Consider the following 17,307-nt stretch of genomic DNA (forward strand, 5'->3'; position numbering starts at 1 on the left):
CTGACAGGAAAAACAATCTTCTCTGAAAAATAGAAAAATGAAAGTTTATTTCTTTGACCTGGGCTCGAGATAGGAGGGAAGAAAGGTCTACCCTGGAAACATCAAGAAAGGGGAAAGCCTCTCGTGGGCTTGAGATAGGTGTATGCTTCTATAAAGAGCCGTAATTCTGCCAGACACGGGTGGTACATGGCTTTGATCCCAGAATTCAGGAGGCAAAGGCAGGCAGGTCTCTGTAAATTCAAAACCAGTCTGGTCTACAGAGTGAGTTCCAGAACAGTCAGGACTACAAAGAGAAACCCTGTCTCAAAATATTAAAAAGAGAGAAAGGAGAGACACAGAACCAGAAATTCATAGCAGATTGAAAATTCAGCATAAAACCCTTCTAAAGATAAGTTTACAATCAAAATTATGAAACACAAATTCAATGGATTACGAACAAGAGTCAACGGATACCAAATTAGCAGGTTGGAAACTCTATAAATACTTCAAACAATAGCTTACCTTCCTGCATCCTAAAGTCATCTTCAGCAAAGATGTTAAAGTCACCACACAGCCCACAGGTCTTGTTGAAGTGTCTGTCTGACATCAGGACTTGGAAGTTGCCATCACCGTCAATTCTGGCCACAAAACCGTAGGCCTCACTCGAAAGCTTGTAGTACCCAGCCTCGGTTTCTAGATAGAGCCCTTCGGAGGCATAGGGCATGGAGATGCTGGAGAACAAAGGACAAGCTCCCTGGGTTTCTGGATCTTAGCCAACCCCGGGTTACAGGCTTCGGATAGCACTGCCCAATGATCGAGGATCCTAGCCCAGTGCTGCAGAGACCTGGCCTCCAGCAGCCCCACTACTTACTTCCTTGGGCATGTATAAGTCCTGTCTCTGGGCCCCGTTTCCTACATTAAATTAGGATGGGGTGAGGAATGTATGAGACAGGGTCCTATCCAAGCGGACACCTTTGGTTAGAAAGTTCCTGACTTACCTTCGGTCCCCCTGCATGACGGTGCCATTGGCAAACAAATGGATGTCAAAAAACTCCCCAAGATACACAGACAGGCTCACTCTCTTGCCATCTTGGAAGTTTCCTGAAAGGAAAGAAAAAAGTATCCCCCGAAATTAATAACTAGCGCCTCTGTAATCTCCATGGAAAAACTCCCAAAAGACTCAACAAAAGAGCAACAAAAATCTCTGAAAAGCCCACTCCCTCATCTTACTGTCTATCTGAAAGTTCTAATGCACAGCCCTCAATGGACTTCTAGAGGTCTGTCATCTCGGGGTAAGAATAAGACCCACGTTGTCTGGCCACAAAGACAAGTGGTGCGAGCCGCTGGCACCCAGTACTTTCCCACAGTGCTGCTATCTTAGGAGGCACCAGGCCAGAATCTACGCAGTGTTTGTCCAAAATAGGGACTCAAGCCCCACTGTTTAACTGCACATGGTTTCCTGTGAGAAATTTACAGAGTGTGGGAGAACTGAACAGGGGCTCATAAACTACTGCTATCTCCACTAGTGATGTTTGTATGGCCAAATGCCTGGTAAAAAGGTCTCTGTCGGTGGACTGGCTGTGAGGGGCAGACACAGAGACAACGGGAATGGAAGCCGGGATGAAAGAGTAAATTGGCGAGGCATTATCTATTCTCAAAACTTAGCAATCCAGAGTTGATCTGTAGAAACACCATGTCTGGGTATTCAAAGACAACAGGCTGTGTAACAGATAAAGGAAGCAGAAGGGTCAAGAGAGAACCTGAGTCTGGAGCCCTGGAGACAGAAATTGGAGGAAATTAAGTGAAGCCAACAAAAAGTCAAATGCATCAGAGAGAGCAGGGCATAGAAATCAGGTGGAAGACTAGCCTTGGGAATGAGTGAATACATCTTCATCTTCCAGAGGAAGGCTGTGACCTCCAGCTCCTCAGTAAAGAACCATCAAGGAAGCCTGTGGAGTCACACCCACAGAAGACTCGGGGAGGTCTGCCGATCTGGGATGTTGCCACCATAGTCGGGACCACTGGTGAAGCAAGCTAAAGACAGAGCCCCTTCACCTCCTGAAGAGGCCGCTCTGCAGAGCCTCACAGCAATGCAGCCAGGATGAAAGAAAGGTGCCAAACTCATTAAACAAAACATAAACTATCATCCATTTGAATTGAGCTTCTATACCAGGTTTGACAGACCCGGTGTAGAAATCAAAATGTTACCAAGCAAAAACTAGGATGTTCACCCAACCTTCTGAGAAAACAGGTGAGACAGCTATTGAGATGGCTCGGCGGGTAAAGTATGCGGCCAAACTGGATAACCTGAGATGGATCCCCAGACCCACGTGTCAGAAGAAAAGAACTGACCCCCATAAGACATCCTCTGACCTCCATGCATCACACATGAGTAAACAAGCAAACAAGTAATGATACGGGAGAGTGAGACAGAGAAGGGGCGAGGCAGAGAGGGAGGACGAATAGCTCTGCAGCCAGTAGCTGCTTTCTGTCAACTGAATGCACTCATCGCTGTTCTGTGTCTTGTCCTTCGCGATCTGAGACCCCAGCCCCCTCTGCTCAGCTCATTGTTTTACGGAATGATGCTAGAACAGAAAACACAGCCAGCTCCAATCTCCTAATTGTCCTCGTTCAGCCCAGTCACAGGTTTTGAAACTGAATGTCTGGCCTGCTCTGCGCTTTTACTGAGAAAAGATATTTTTTTAAAGATTTTCTTTGAGGGCTGATGAGATGGCTCAGTGGTTAAGAGCACTGACTGATCTTCCAGAGGACCCAGGTTCAATTCCCAGCACCCACATGGCAACTCGCACCTGTCTGTAACTCCAGTTCCAGAGAATCTAACATCGTTATATCAATGTACATGAAATAAAGTTAAATAAAGTTTTAAAAAAACTTTTAAAAAAAGTTTTTCTTTGAATTACATCTATGTGTGAGAGTTCGAGGCAGGGAGGTGGGTATGCACACGTCCTCTGCAAACACAGCATGGGCTCTTAACTGCTGAGCCATCTCCTCAGCCTGAGAATCCATCTAAAGAGTGAGTACTCTCTTCCCAGGTGGTGATGGCACACGCCTTTAATCCCAGCCCTGGGGAGGCAGAGGCAGGCGGATCTCTGTGAGTTCGAGGCCAGCCTGGTCTACAGAGAGAGTTCCAGGATAGGCTACAAAACTACACAGAGAAGTGCTGTCTTTAAAAAAAATTAGAGAGAAAGAGAGAGAACTGTCTGGCAACAGGAGTTACATCAGTGGCAATCCAGGACCATAGGTGACAGATAAAACAGTCAAGGTAGAATTTCAGTGGTAAACTCATGAATATCCTATTACTTTAGCTTTTCCATGTGCTGGGAAATGTCCATACTAAAATGATTTTTAAAAGACAAACAGCATCAAGCTTCAGTGTGATAACCCTCACAAGGATCGTTCCTGTCCCTTGGCATTTGCTGTGGGTCCGAAGCCAAAATCCATCTTAGGCTAGCCTGAGGCACACACACATACCAACAGAGCCCATGATGAGGTCAAGGGCCTCTTCTCCTTCTATCCAGATACCCATAACCCTGATGACCTTCAACTTCCCTCCCCTGGGTCTATTCTTCCCTCACATCCCCAACCTCACAGTGCAGGTGGACAAAGATGTTCTGTCTTTGTTTCCTAGGAAACCTCATCAGGTGTAAAAGGCACCTTCCTCCTAGGAAGAGAAAAGGACTCCCTGTGGGCCATTGCTTCTTGCAGGCTCTCCCTCCGACGGGGATTCAGGGAAGGTGTCTGGGAACAAGTGAGCCAGGGAAACTGTGGCTAGGGGTGGTGCTAGAAAATGCACAGGAAGCCCCTGGGCAGCTGGGGAGGTGCCCTGGCCACACAGCTCTGAACCAGCAATTCTGCCAGCCCAACATAGCAGCAGAAGAAAATCAAACAAGGATCCCGGAGCCATGTTGGGGAGCATGAGAACTCCCTCTCTTCCCAAGAGAAGGATGGAGAATGAGGGAGCACTCAGACTTGAGGAGAATGAAGAGAAGGAGGAAGATGAGGTCAGTTTGACGTACAAAGAAGAAAGTCTGAGGAAAAGAGAAGCAAAATCCAGATAAAATGAGGTATGTGATCCCAGTACTGGGGAGGCCAAAACAGGATGATCACAAGATCCAGGCCAACCTGAGCCATACAAGATCCAGGCCAACCTGAGCTACACGAGTTCCAGTCCAACCTGAGCTACTCAAGTTCCAGTCCAATGTGAGCTACGCAAGTTCCAGGCCAACCTGAGCTACATGAGTTCCAGGCCAAACTGAGCTATGCAAGTTCCGGGCCAACCTGAGCTACATGAGTTCCAAGCCAACCTGGGCTACACGAGTTCCAGGACAATCTGAGCCACGCAAGTTCCAGGCCAACCTGAACTACACACCCTAACTCTTTCTAGAACAAAAGGGAAAGTAGACCAGTCGTTTCAAAGTTACCTTACACATAAAAGCGACAAGAAAGAGGACAAACTTTGTGTAATAAAAGCTGTGGAATATGGATCCCCACATGGTGACTCTGAGAGTCACAAGCCCTACAGCACAACATTTGAAGGACTTTCTCGGTGGGGGGCCCCAGGACAGAATCAGGAAGTCCAGGAACAGTAGTGTCAAGGTGAGCCGGACCGTGAGCAGGGCAGAGCTGGTGGCCCAGGATCTTCACCTATTGTTACAATAGGGGCCCCTGAAGTGGGTAGTTTGGTTATGGTAACCAGGCCCCATCTGCCACTCAGAGACAGCAGAAATCCAGTGTAGGGTCAGGTCAGGTTTAGCACTGGGACCTTCAGTGAAGGCAGAACTGTGGAGAACCTTAGCAGCTGGCCCACACCCACTGCTGAGTGGCCTGGGGATTAGTGGTATTTAATGGACATGCTATGACAGTGGGGAGGGTCTCAGAGGCCATCTGGATAAGTGGCTACTAAGTGTCACAGTCAAACCAGATTTTCTTCATGACCCAGGACAGGGTTTCTGTTTCCACCCTTTCCTGTGCCACTCATGCTGAAGTTTTCTGACATTCGCTATTCTTTGCAAATGCTAGTTACAGCCATGACTTATAGCTCAATTTGAGCAACAATGACCTCAACTGGATCCTTTCTTCCTTTCTTCCTTCCTTTCCCCTTCCTTTCTTTATTCTTTCCTTCAAGAGACAGCATCTCACTATTTAGCAAAGGCTTGGCTTGAACTCAAGGTCACCTTACCCTTCCAACCTTTGCTATTATAAAAAAAAACCCATCCCAACTGAGCTCCAGGCTCTCTAATCGTGCCAATGCATTGGACACATGGAGAGTCCGAATTCGAACTTGAATAAAGGCTCTTTGTTTTTTACATATGGGACTCAAGTCTCCTTGTTGGTTTTGGGGGGACTCCGTGATCTGAGCAGAACAGTAGCATGTACCCAGACACTGGCAGTTGTCCTCTGGTGGGGAAACCACTCCGGCTAAGAATGGTTTACACTTTTCACCTGGAACAGAGCACGCAAGTTTTCTGATCCAAATCTCGAGTCTTCTGGCCAGATGAAGCTGCCTAACTAGGATCTCTCGGTGCCGCGGGGTCAGCAACCCACTGACACAGACAGGCACGCTAAGCTCCTTCCTTCTCATTCCCCTGTTTCCCTGCTGCAGATGCTATGCAACCATCAGGAAAGCAGGCTGTTCCAAGTGTCCACTGACCCCACAAGAGAGCTCCACGCACCATAAACCTCCAAGGCAGCACTTCCTGCCACTACTGGGAAAGGAGGGGCTCGGTGTCCACCAAGAAAAAAGACAAACCAGCCAGGCATCTTAGCTGGCCTTGAACAAAATGCTCAGTGAGCTGTGAGCCATCAACCCTCATGCCATCAGTGGGTGCAGGAAACATTCTGTCCCATCTGAAGCATATAAGAATCACTCTCAGACATCAGAGAAACACTCAGACACTGCATTTCTAAGGAACACGACTGTAGCAACCACGAATCTGCAGCAGAAAGCCCTCCATCCAGATGCCTAACCCAGTTCTGCTCTGACCCAGAACACAAAAGTTGAAGCTTGGACTGTGGAAGTGACTCAGCAGACTCCGGTTGCTCTTGGTTCTCCTTGGGCTAATTTGGGAGCCAGATCTTGCGGCCATGAGTCAGAAAGAGAAGGTTCTACAGAGCAGGAGGAATCAGGACTCCCGGGTCTCTCGGGGGACAGGAAACCTTGGCTCGGGACCCTGCTCACAGGAGGGCTCCCCTTACTATCAAGTGGGCTTTCAAGTACAGACACAAACACTTTACCCAGGATATGAACAAGGCCCACAAACACCCAGACAGGAATGTAAATTATTTAGAACCAAGGAAACCGGATATCACTGGAGAACAATTGAGCACAAAATGATCCTGGGCCTAAAAAGGAAACCTAGGGCCCAAGGCCCAGGTTCCTTCCCTTGACCCGGGACTCTAGTCCCATCCCCGACACTGCTCCAGCTGCCTCTCACACACCACTAACACCCACAGAAGAAGTTACCACCCGTCTTTCTGATGTTATAGTGGGATTTGGGTGGAAATGCCAATCTACAGATCAATCTACAGAAAAGCGCTTTTGCACTACAGCGGGTTCTGACCCACTGCTTCTAGAAGACTGACGCGGACCCTTGAGAGGAGCAAGTTGTCATGAGATAAGAATCCTAAACAGTGGGGAATCAACAGGGATATCTGGAAGTGCGTGGACCTTCCTTGAATCTCAAAATGCCTCCTGGATAACCAAAACAAAGAAAAGGAAAACTCACGAGGCTGGGCCTGTGGTACAGCCTTGTGTGGTAGCAGGAGGGGTTACCATGAAAGAAAACCTGACCTTGACAGAAGTTCACTGAGGGCCGGCAGTGTGTGATTCTGATGTGAGAATTCAATAAACGGACGTTCTACGATGGCCCAGGTGCTTTTGTAACAGTTTGGATACCAGATCACATTTTCAAAGAGCTGATCTCACCTGCGCCTCACACTGCCTGAACCTTAAAGCCAGGAGACTGAAGAGACGGTCATTTCCCTGGGAACTCTGATGGAGAAGGGTTTATGGCTCTTTCTACACTTCCAGCTCCCCCAGGAGCATAGCCTCCAAGTCCTGGGGAATATAAGCCGATTGACGCAAGTTGATGAACCCAGTGCTAACCAGAGCCAAGTAGTCAAAGTGGGTGTGATGGTTACTCTCAGCTGTGGACTTAAGAGATTCTAGAACCATCTAGAAAAGAATCGTCTGGGAAGGAGTATCTAGATTAGGCTGGTCTGTGAGCATGCCTAAGAAGAATTGTCTTGGTTGGGCTCGTGAAGTGGAAAAACCCACCCTAAACATAAATGGCCTCATATCCTGGGTTGGGTCCTGAACTGAACAAGAAAGAGCAAAGGTCTTTGTCAATAAGCACCTGTTGCTCTCTGTTTCCCAGTTGTGGATGCCACGTGACCAGCTGCCTCATGCTTCTGACCTTGTGACTACCCTTGTAGCCAGTTCTGAACCAAAAGGAATCCTCCTTTAACTGGCTTTTGTCAAGGTATGGCCTGGTCCTAAGATTCAATGTGTATTGCTTACTAACCTGTCTCCAGGCAGGAGCCACAGCAGAACAAAGCTAAAGCAGACAGATCCAAGGCAGCAACCCCCTCCAGGGCATCAGTCTCCCTCCCTGAATCTGAAGCCATCGGGTAGAAAACTGAGTGATACTGTTTCCCTTGACAAAACCTTGTGTCTAGGCTGGAGAGATGGCTCAGCAGTAAGGAGCATGCACTCCCCAACGCCTCTACCAGGTAACTCTGTAGCTCTAGGGACTTGCGGGCTCCAGCATCCACATGGCATACAGTCACACATACAAATAAAAATAAAGATCGTTTCAAGACACAGTCTAAACAATCTTCTGTTACTCCTACCCTTCCATCCTGATGCACCAGTGCCCACAGTCATCAGGTAGGATGTCTGTACCTCTCTGTCATGATGGTTAAGTAGAGAGAATTCCCTTAGAATACACACTGGGGCCACCTCAGTGGCAGACCTGAGTTCCTGCCTCCTAGTTGGGGTGGGAGGAGATTCTGCTCTCCTAAACCAGTCCCTAGCTGTTGCTTCTGAAGCAAGGTGGGACCCCCACAGCCCAGTGTTCAGGGTGGCGTCCATAGCTTGATACATCCTGAGGATGTCTCTGGCCTTTTGCAGCTCCCATCTTGTGGTGTGGGAGGGCCTTCAGTCTGTGTGTTGCTTTTCTTGGTTAATGAATAAAGAAACTGCCTTGGCCTGTTGATAGGGCGGAACTTAGGTAGGCAGAGAAGATAGAACTGAATGCTGGGAGGAAGAAGGGCGGAGTCAGGGAGAGACACCATGGATCTGCCGCCAGAGATAGAAGTGCTAGAACTTTGCTGGTAGGCCAAGACCTCGTGGTAATACACAGATTAATAGAAATGGGTTAAATTAAGATGTAGGAGTTAGCCAATAAAAAGCTAGAGCTAATGGGCCAAGTAGTTTTATAATTAATATAGTTTCTGTGTGGTTACTTTTGGTTCTGGGTGGCTGGGACAAATAAGCAGGCCCTCCTTCTACAATCTTGTGACTGTGACCCAGCCACACAATCCTTGCTTCCCATATCTCTGGGTATGCTGGATTAAGTAAGAACGACCCCCATAAACTCATAGATTTGAATGGTCATTAGGGCATGGTACCACTTGACAGGGTTTAGGAGGTGTGGTCTTGTTGAAGGAACTGTGTCACTGGGTTGGGTTTGGGGGTTTCAAAATGCTCAAGCCAGGCCCGTGTCTCTTTCTGCTTCCTGCAGATCTGGATGTAGAACTCTCAGCTCCTTCCCCAGCACCATGTCTGCCTATGTGCTGCCAAGCTCCCCACCATGAAGATGGGGAACTAAACCTCTGAAACTGTAAGCCAGCCCCAATTAAACACTGTCCTTTATAAGAGTTGCCGTGGTCACAGTGTCTCTTCACAACACCTTGACAGTGACTAAGACGCTTCTTCTCAGCACCCTTCACCAGTACTCTAGCTCTTTCTGACCCTTCCTTGCTGCACAAGATTCCACCCTGCTTCCTTCCAGTCTGATGAATGGAGCAGACACCCTGTGGTGGTTTGAATGAGAATGCCCCTCATAGGTTTATATATTTGAATACTTGGTCCCTAGTTGGTGGAATTATTTGGAAGGATTAGGAGGTGTATCCTTGCTGGAGGAGGTGTCTTACTGGGGGTGAGCGCTGAAGTTCCAAAAGCCATGACAGTTATCTCTCCCTCGCTCCTTCTGCTTCCTTCCTGCAGATGAGGATGTAAGCCCCCTGCTACTGTTCCAGACCCACACCTGCGTGCCTGACTGCTTCCATGTTCCCAGTCATAATGGTTGTTCTTCTCTTCGTCTTGTGTTCTGTTCGTCTTAGTCTTCTTCGTCTTCTGTTCTTTGTCTTCTTCGCCGCAACCGGAGGGAAAGGAGGATGCAAGACACAACAAAACTCGGAGCGCAAGGTTTATTGTGGCGTGCAGGAGAGAAGGGGAAAAAGAGAGAGAAGGGACGGTGTTTCAGCCTTTTTAAAGGGTCCCCCACGTGCGTGCGTGGACCTTTGCGTGGACCGCTAGGGGCTCCTGGGAAATGTAGTTCCCCAGGTGAGCCATGCTCAGGGGCCTTCTGGGGAATAACAATGGTCATCACTTCACCCTATGGAATTGTAAGCCTTAATAAACTGTTTCTTCTATACTTTACCTTGGTCAAGATGTCTCTTCACAGCAATAGGTGAGGAACAAAGACACACAGCCAATCAGATTCAAAACCCTGTACTTCAGCTTCATCCACTCACCCATAATTACGATCTTGTGCCTGATAGTTTTATGTCAGCTTGACACGTGCTAAAGTAATCTGAGAGGAGGGAACCTTAATTAAGAAAATGCTTCCATAAGATCAGGTCATAGGCAGGCCTGGATGGCATTTTCTTAAATAGTAATTGATGGGGATGAGCCCAGCCCATTATGGGTGGTGGTCCCTGGGCAAGTGGCCCTGGGTTCTATAAGAAATCAGTCTGAGTAAGCCGAGAGGAGCAAGCCAGTAAGCAGCACCCTCCATGGCCTCTGCACTAGCTCCTGCCTCCAGGTTCCTACCCTGCTTGAGTTCCCATCCTGACTTGCTTTGATGACAAACTGTGGTGTGAAAGTATCAGCTGAATAACCCCTTTTCTCCCCTAGTTGCATTGGTCGTGGTGTTCACCACAGCAATAGCAGCCCTAACTAAGACAAACCCCATGCTTCTCAACATTTGGTCCGCATAAGCACCAGCTCCAGCAATGTAGGAGGAGCAGCGGGCTGCTTCCTGCCACCTGGCTAGCTTTACCCGAAATAATTACACAGAAACTGTATTTTTTTTTAAACACTGCTTGGCCCATTAGCTGTAGCCTCTTACTGGCTAACTCTCACATCTTGATTAACCCATTTCTATTAATGAGTGTAGTACCACGAGGTGATGGCTTACCGAAAAGGATCTTAACCTGCATCTGTCTTGGAGAGGAGAGCTATGGTGTCTGACCTCACTGTCTTCTTCCCAGCATCCTGTTCTGTTTACTCCGCCTACCTAATTTTCTGTCCTATTAAAGGGCCAAGGCAGTTTCTTTATTTAACCAATGAAATCAACACAAAACAGAAGACTTTCCCACATCACAGCAGCAGGGAAATGACCAGACATGTGCTTCTTGGTCTCATTCCCAAGCTTTTGGAATCAGAACTCAGAGGTTAAAACCAAGCAATAGCTGTAGAAGTCCCCTGGGTGATCCTGATGCACCTCTCCAGGCTTAGTCATTGCCACCCTGGCTCCTCACAAGGAACACTCCCTCCCTCCCTCCTGCCTCTCTCCCTGGCTCATTCTTCCCCCAGTGCTTGGAAAACCTCCCTGTCTTCTCCAGCTAACCCAAGCCCCACACTCAAGGCTCCTAAATGTCACTTTGCTTTTGGGGAGTGGGGAGATACACCACAAGGTTTCTCTGTGTAGCCCTGGCTGTCCTGGAACTTGCTCTATAGACTAGGCTGGCCTCAAACTCACAGAGATCCTCCTGCCTCTGCCTCTTGAGTGCTGGGATCAAAGGCGTGCATCACCACTGTAGGTAAATACTTTTCTTTAATACAGTGGTTCTTAACCTTCCTAATACTGTGACCCTTTAAAACAGTTCCTCATGTTGTGGTGAAACCCAACCATAAAATTTTTATTGCTACTTCATAACTGTAATTTTGCTACTGTTGTGAATTGTAATATAAATATTTGTGTTATCTGATGGTCTTAGCAACTCCTGTTAAAGGGTCCTTCAACCCAGAAAGAGGTCATGACCTACAGGTTGGAAACCACTGCTTTAATACAACACAACACCAGGCTTCACAGGTCTTTCTCTAGTTGTTGTTGGCAGAGATCCCACTCAACAACAGAAAAGAAAAAGGAACAAGATACTGTCCTTGCCCTTGGGGGACTCCTAGAGCACAGGGAACATGGAGGGGTACCAGAGTCATTCTGTGACAGATTTGCTAACAGGCAGGAGAACAAGTGCAAAGATACCCCAAGAAAGTGTCTTAGGAACCGGGCAGTGGTGGTGCACGCCTTTAATCCCAGCACTTGGGAAGCAGAGGCAGGTGGATCTCTGTGAGTTCGAGGCCAGCCTGATCTACAAGAGCTAGTTCCAGGACAGGCTCAAGCTACAGAGAAACCCTGTCTCAAAAGAAAAAAAAATTAAAAAAAAAAAAAAAGATTGAAAGTGTCTTAGGGTTTCTATTACTGCGACGAAACACCATGACCAAAAAGTAAACTGAGGATGAAAGGGTTTTGTGGGGGGGTTGTTTGTTTGTTTTTGTTTTATTTTGGCTTACATTTCCACAGCACTGTTTATCACCAAAGGAAGTCAAGACAGGAACTCAAACAGGGTAGAACCTGGAGGCAGGAGCTGATGCAGAGACCATAGAGGGTGCTGCTTACTGGCTTGCTCCTCGTGGCTTGCTCAGCCTGTTCTCTTATAGAAGCGAGGACCACCAGCCCAGAATGGGGTGGTCCCTCCCCCAACAATCACTATTTAAGAAAATGTCCTATGAGCCTTCCTACAGCTGGATCTTAGAGAGGCCTTTCATCAACTGAGGTTCCCCCATCTCAGATGACTCCAGCTTGTGTAAACAGAAAACTGGAGAGCGTCTCAGAAGTGGGAAGAAGCCAGGAGAGTTGGTGCACACCTATAACCCCAATACTCAAAAGGTTAAAGCAGGAGATGCTCCACTTCAAGCCCAGCTTGGGCCACACTGAATCAGGGGATCTCACAGCCAAGGCCACAGTCAGCCTACCCCTTTCCAAACAGCTTAACACATGCTGCATCCACAGAACGGCACATGAATCCGCAGCATGACTGACGGAGAAGCCACCATGGAGCTCTCCAACCCATGTGTCAAGCAAAGTCCTGCATGCCGCCAACCTTGTGCCAGGCTCCTTTCAGCTCTCTCGAGACTAGGGCCTACCCTGGGAGTCTGTCCTGGTATTTACCCACATAGCCCAATATCTATAGGAATCCTACTGGGCCAGTTTGGGGGGGAGAAGAGGACTGAGGAGATGGTTCAAAAAGGAAAAAGCACCTGCTATGCAAGCAAGCCCACAGACAGAAGTTTGAAGCCCAGAACCCATCTTTAAAAGCCAGATGCAGGGGTGTGCATTTGTGAGCCCAGCGTTCCCAAGGTGATTAGAGAAATAGAGCTAGAGAGGAGACTGGCCCAGAAGCTCAGGGGCCAGCTAGCTCGGAATACAGCAAACAGCAAAAACTGTAAGAGAGACCCTGACTCAACCAGGCAGAAGGTGAGAACCAACTCCTGAAAGTCATTCTCTGACCTCCACATGAACCATGGTACGCTCACACATGTAGACGCACATGCATGTATGTGCACTAATAATAATTATTGTTATTACTATTAATTAATGAAGTTTAGAAAAATTCCCCACCCTTGTTATATGTTCAAAGATAGATGCTCCAATCTTAATCCCCCACCCTCCCTGTCTGTCACTCCGACTGGTCCTCACCAGGAATCCTATCGAGTGGGATTAGCCAGAACCCTCTTTACCCTGATGCACCTTTTTGCAGTGTTCCACTAAGGGCCTCACACAAATCCTTGACTCCAAAAATCATCTTTCTTTCCTTCCTTGTGGAATTTTGGAGTCTGACCCTCTCTCTTGCTCTCCCCTTCCCCAAAACCCCCACTACAGCAGTCCCTCTTGAACTCAAGGCCTTCCCAGTTTTAACAGGTTCCTGAAAGTGTTTCCTTAACGATGCAGATCTGTCTGTCCTCTCACTTCCCCAAGGCAGAGGACCCCTTTGCTTGGTTTACAGCATCCCCACCTCACACATCATGACAGATTAGTTCTTACACCCTAGTTCTCTGTCACTACCTCCTACTTTAGGGAGCGCTCTCTCTCCCTAGGGCAGAGAGCGTGCCTTTCAGCTTGAACAGACTGAAGACTGGGACCCAGGTCCTCCTAGGAAGGATGAACCCGCCTTCTTTGGAAGCAGTCCTTCATTCGTATTCAGAGATGATCATACCTACTTCCCACAGCTGCAGTGAGAATCCAGACACAACACGGGTAGACTATTGGCATTTTTCTGGCAACTTAGGAAATATTCTGTTGGGAGATATTCAATCACATTTTGAACCCTGAATTCGCATTTGTGTTAGTTAAGATTCACCTTGGGTCACGAGACTGAGTTAGCAACTAGTTGTCACAAGCAATCATAGAGCATCAGAAGGCATCTGGGAGAGATAGAGAGATACAAAGAAAGTAGTAGGAAGGGATTTGGAGTGACACAGGTTTTTTTGTTTGGTGGAGCCAAAGGAAGCTCTCTGTTTTTGGAGACACCAGCAAGGAGAGAAGGTTAGCTAGGTACTACTCAACCTCTCTGCACTAGCAGGTTTTCACCCCAGCCTTTGATTCTCAAGCATTGTTTATAAACAGAATGATAGAGATCTAGTTTGAGCTACCTTTAGCAGCAACGGCAGAGTCAGAGTCTGTGGGAACAGAATTCCCTCCAAGCTGTGGCCTGAGCAGCCGGGCTCTGCCAGAGAAGCAGGCCAGTAACTGCAGAGTCACGATTGCTGGCTGAAATACCAGTAGGTTACGGCACAGCCACTATGCCGAAGATAAAACATTTGGCACTCCAACCTGTGGCACGACCACACAGACAGAGAAGTCACAGCAGCTGGTGCCGCCACAGTTACTGCCAGGCCTCTGGAAAGCAGGTTCATGCTTAGAAATTGCAGAAGGGGCCTGAGTTTGCCACTGACAAGACAGACAAACGAAGAAGTCAGCAGGTTTAGTGAAATGCCTAAGAAGTCCTTTAGGAAAGAGTTAAATAATATTAGAAAGAAAAATCTTTCCCAAGTTAAGAATGGGGACCATCACAATGCGGGGCACTAGGGCCCTTTTGTGCTACTATGGATGGTTTGATAAAGAAAAATTTAAATGAGGGGGTAAATGACTTACCTGAGATGGGCATATTGTCGATTGCAATTATTATCAGTTTGGTAATTAATACTCATCCTTTAAAGTGTGGAATTAAAAAATCATAAAAAGTGGTTTGAAAATTGTCAAATATAATAATTTAACTACTAAAATGAAAGCTTTAGAAAGACTTATTAATGAAAATAAGAAAAAATTGGCTGATAAGATACAAGTCTTAAGACTTATTATTCGTAAGATACAAGCTTTAGAAAGACCTACTAATGAAAATAAGAAAAATACTTAGATACAAACGAAGGATTTTAAAGCAAAACCTACTACTCAATTGCATTGTGAAAATAAAGAGGAACAGCCTAAGGTTATTAGAACACCAATATTAATTTATCCAGTTGCCATGCAAGAATGACCACCAGATGATAGGTGCCCCCAAGGCTATGCAGAAGTTACCTGGAATTCTGTAGAAATGTTAGATTTGAAGAGATTTAAGAAAGTGGTCCTAGCTAGGCAGTGATGGTGCATGCCTTTAATCCCAGCACTAGGGAGGCAGGGACATGATGGAGGAAGGTCATTGGTTAAAAATAAAGAAACTGCTTGGCCCTCATAGGTTAGAACATAGGTGGGTGGAGTAAACAGAACAAAATGCTGGGAGGAAGAGGAAGTGAGCTCAGATGCAGGGCAGCTCCTCTGAGAGACAGACGCCATGCTCTCCTCTCCAGGGCAGACGCAATGAAGCAAGCCGCCAGGTCAGACATGCTGAATCTTTCCCGGTAAGACTGGTGCTACATAGATTATTAGAGATGGGTTGATCGGGATATGAGAATTAGCCAGTAAGGGCTAGAGCTAATGGGCCAAGCAGTGTTTAAAAGAGTACAGTTCGCCGGGCGGTGGTGGCGCACGCCTTTAATCCCAGCACTTGGGAGGCAGAGGCAGGCGGATCTCTGTGAGTTCGAGACCAGCCTGGTCTACAGAGCTAGTTCCAGGACAGGCTCCAAAACCACAGAGAAACCCTGTCTCGAAAAACCAAAAAAAAAAAAAAAAAAAAAAAAAAAAAAAGAGTACAGTTTGTTGTTATTTCGGGTATAAAGCTAACCATGCGGGAGCCGGGCTATGGGAAGAGGCCCACAGCTCTCACTACAGGGACAGACAGATCTCTGTGAGTTCAAGGCCAACCTGATCTATAAGACCTAGTTCCAAGGACAGTCTCCAGAGCTACAGAGAAACTCTGTCTCAAAAAGCCAAAAGAAAAAAGAAAGTGATCTTTTAATATGGTTTGCATTTATCCTATGTGAAGCAGAAATTAAATTCATGGGCAACTAGGAACAGAATTATTCCTCAAGACTGGAAATACTTAGTTAACAGCAGTACTAGAAGTTGGTCCTCAGTTACAATGGAAAACGTGGTGAAGAGAGGAAGCTATGTCATAGAACAATGAGGTAGGGCTAGAGCTACTGAAAATTCCCAAGACTAGCTTCCCAGTGAGGGCGAGCATGCTGCTTTGCAAAGACAGTCTATATTTAATGATCACATTTTGGTTCTATACCGTATAGCACCTTTGAATGCTTGGGATAAGGTTGAAGAATCAGGAAAGAAGACTGAGTCATTTACTAAAATTACACAAGGCCTAAAGGAAGTTTTCACTGATGTTTTTTTTTTTTGCAAAGCTTGATCTTAGCTGTAAAGAGAATGATGTCAGATCCAGAAGTTAGAAAATATTAATGAATCTTTGGAATTTTAAAATGGTAATTCAGAATGCAAAAGGGTGATTAGGCCTTAAAGGAAAAATCAGTACCCATAGATGGATGGATGTAAAATAAGGCTGATATTGAATCTCATACTTACAATGATATTGGATAGGAGAAGTGATTTCTAAAAATTTTGAGAAAACTCAAAAGGTCAAATGTTTTAATTGTGGTAAACAAGGTCATCTGAAAAGGGATTGTAGGCAAGGCATTCCTAGAAGTCATGTTTTTTCTAGAGATAATCCAAACAGAAGTCTCCAGCCCTCTGGAATATGAATAAAGGTGTAGCAAAGGTCAGCATTGGACTAATGAATGCAGATCAATATGAGACAGGCAAGGTAATCCTTTGACATTGGGAGACACCTTAGGGGGCTACTTGCAGGCCCCAATATCAAATCTGGCTCAATCATACTCTGTCAGCTTTGGGGAAACCATGCTGCAGAGCAATTAAAAGATTAAATGTCTGTTGTTAAAAAAAAACACACTGCTGTAGATAACAGAACAGCTTCAGTAGATCAAACAAAATTTTCAAGAGAGACCGTAAAAGAAATATTTTGGCAAACTTCTATAAATAATCAAAGACCAAAGCTAAAAATACAGATAAATGGTATAAAATTGAGGGCTTTGTAAACACAGATGTAGATGTGACAATAATTTCACCAAAATCTTGGCACCCAGATTGAACTCTTCAGGAGGTAAATATTCAGCTTCTAGGAATTTATTCTTTATCTCAGGTATAACAAAGTGCAAAATGGGTTAAGTGTATAGGACTAGAAAGACAGACAGGAAACTAAAACCATATGTGGTTAACATAGCAATAAATTTATGGGATGTAAATTGTTGCAACAATGGAAAACATATATTAACATTCTTTCAATCTCAAAAACAAACTGAAAATTAACATATGCTTCTGAGAAAAATATTAAAATGTATTATCAAGGACAGTGACCAATTGTTTAGGTTGTATATAAGCAGGGCATGACAGCTGCTGATCTTTCAAAGGTACCAACAACCCTACCTTTAAAATGGCTAACTGACAAACCTATTTGGGTGGAACAATGGCCTTTGACATCAGAAAAATTACAGGCATTAGAACAGCTGGTACAGGAGCAACTAAATATCAACATAATGAAGAATCAACCAGTTCTTGG

General features: G+C 46.1%; 1 protein-coding gene across 1 annotated transcript in view; it reads right to left on the bottom strand.

Moving 5' to 3' along the window:
* Positions 1-17,307, bottom strand: part of Vwf (von Willebrand factor) — a 155,276-nt gene that overhangs the window by 130,127 nt on the left and 7,842 nt on the right. Inside the window, exons 4-5 of the mRNA XM_057772108.1 lie at positions 978-1,080; positions 502-710 (exon numbers count right to left, since the gene is read on the bottom strand). Coding sequence (XP_057628091.1) covers positions 502-710; positions 978-1,080 — 312 coding nt within the window. The remainder of the gene's footprint in view (positions 1-501; positions 711-977; positions 1,081-17,307) is intronic.

Source organism: Chionomys nivalis, chromosome 1 (genome assembly GCF_950005125.1).
Source record: "Chionomys nivalis chromosome 1, mChiNiv1.1, whole genome shotgun sequence".
Taxonomy (NCBI): domain Eukaryota; kingdom Metazoa; phylum Chordata; class Mammalia; order Rodentia; family Cricetidae; genus Chionomys; species Chionomys nivalis.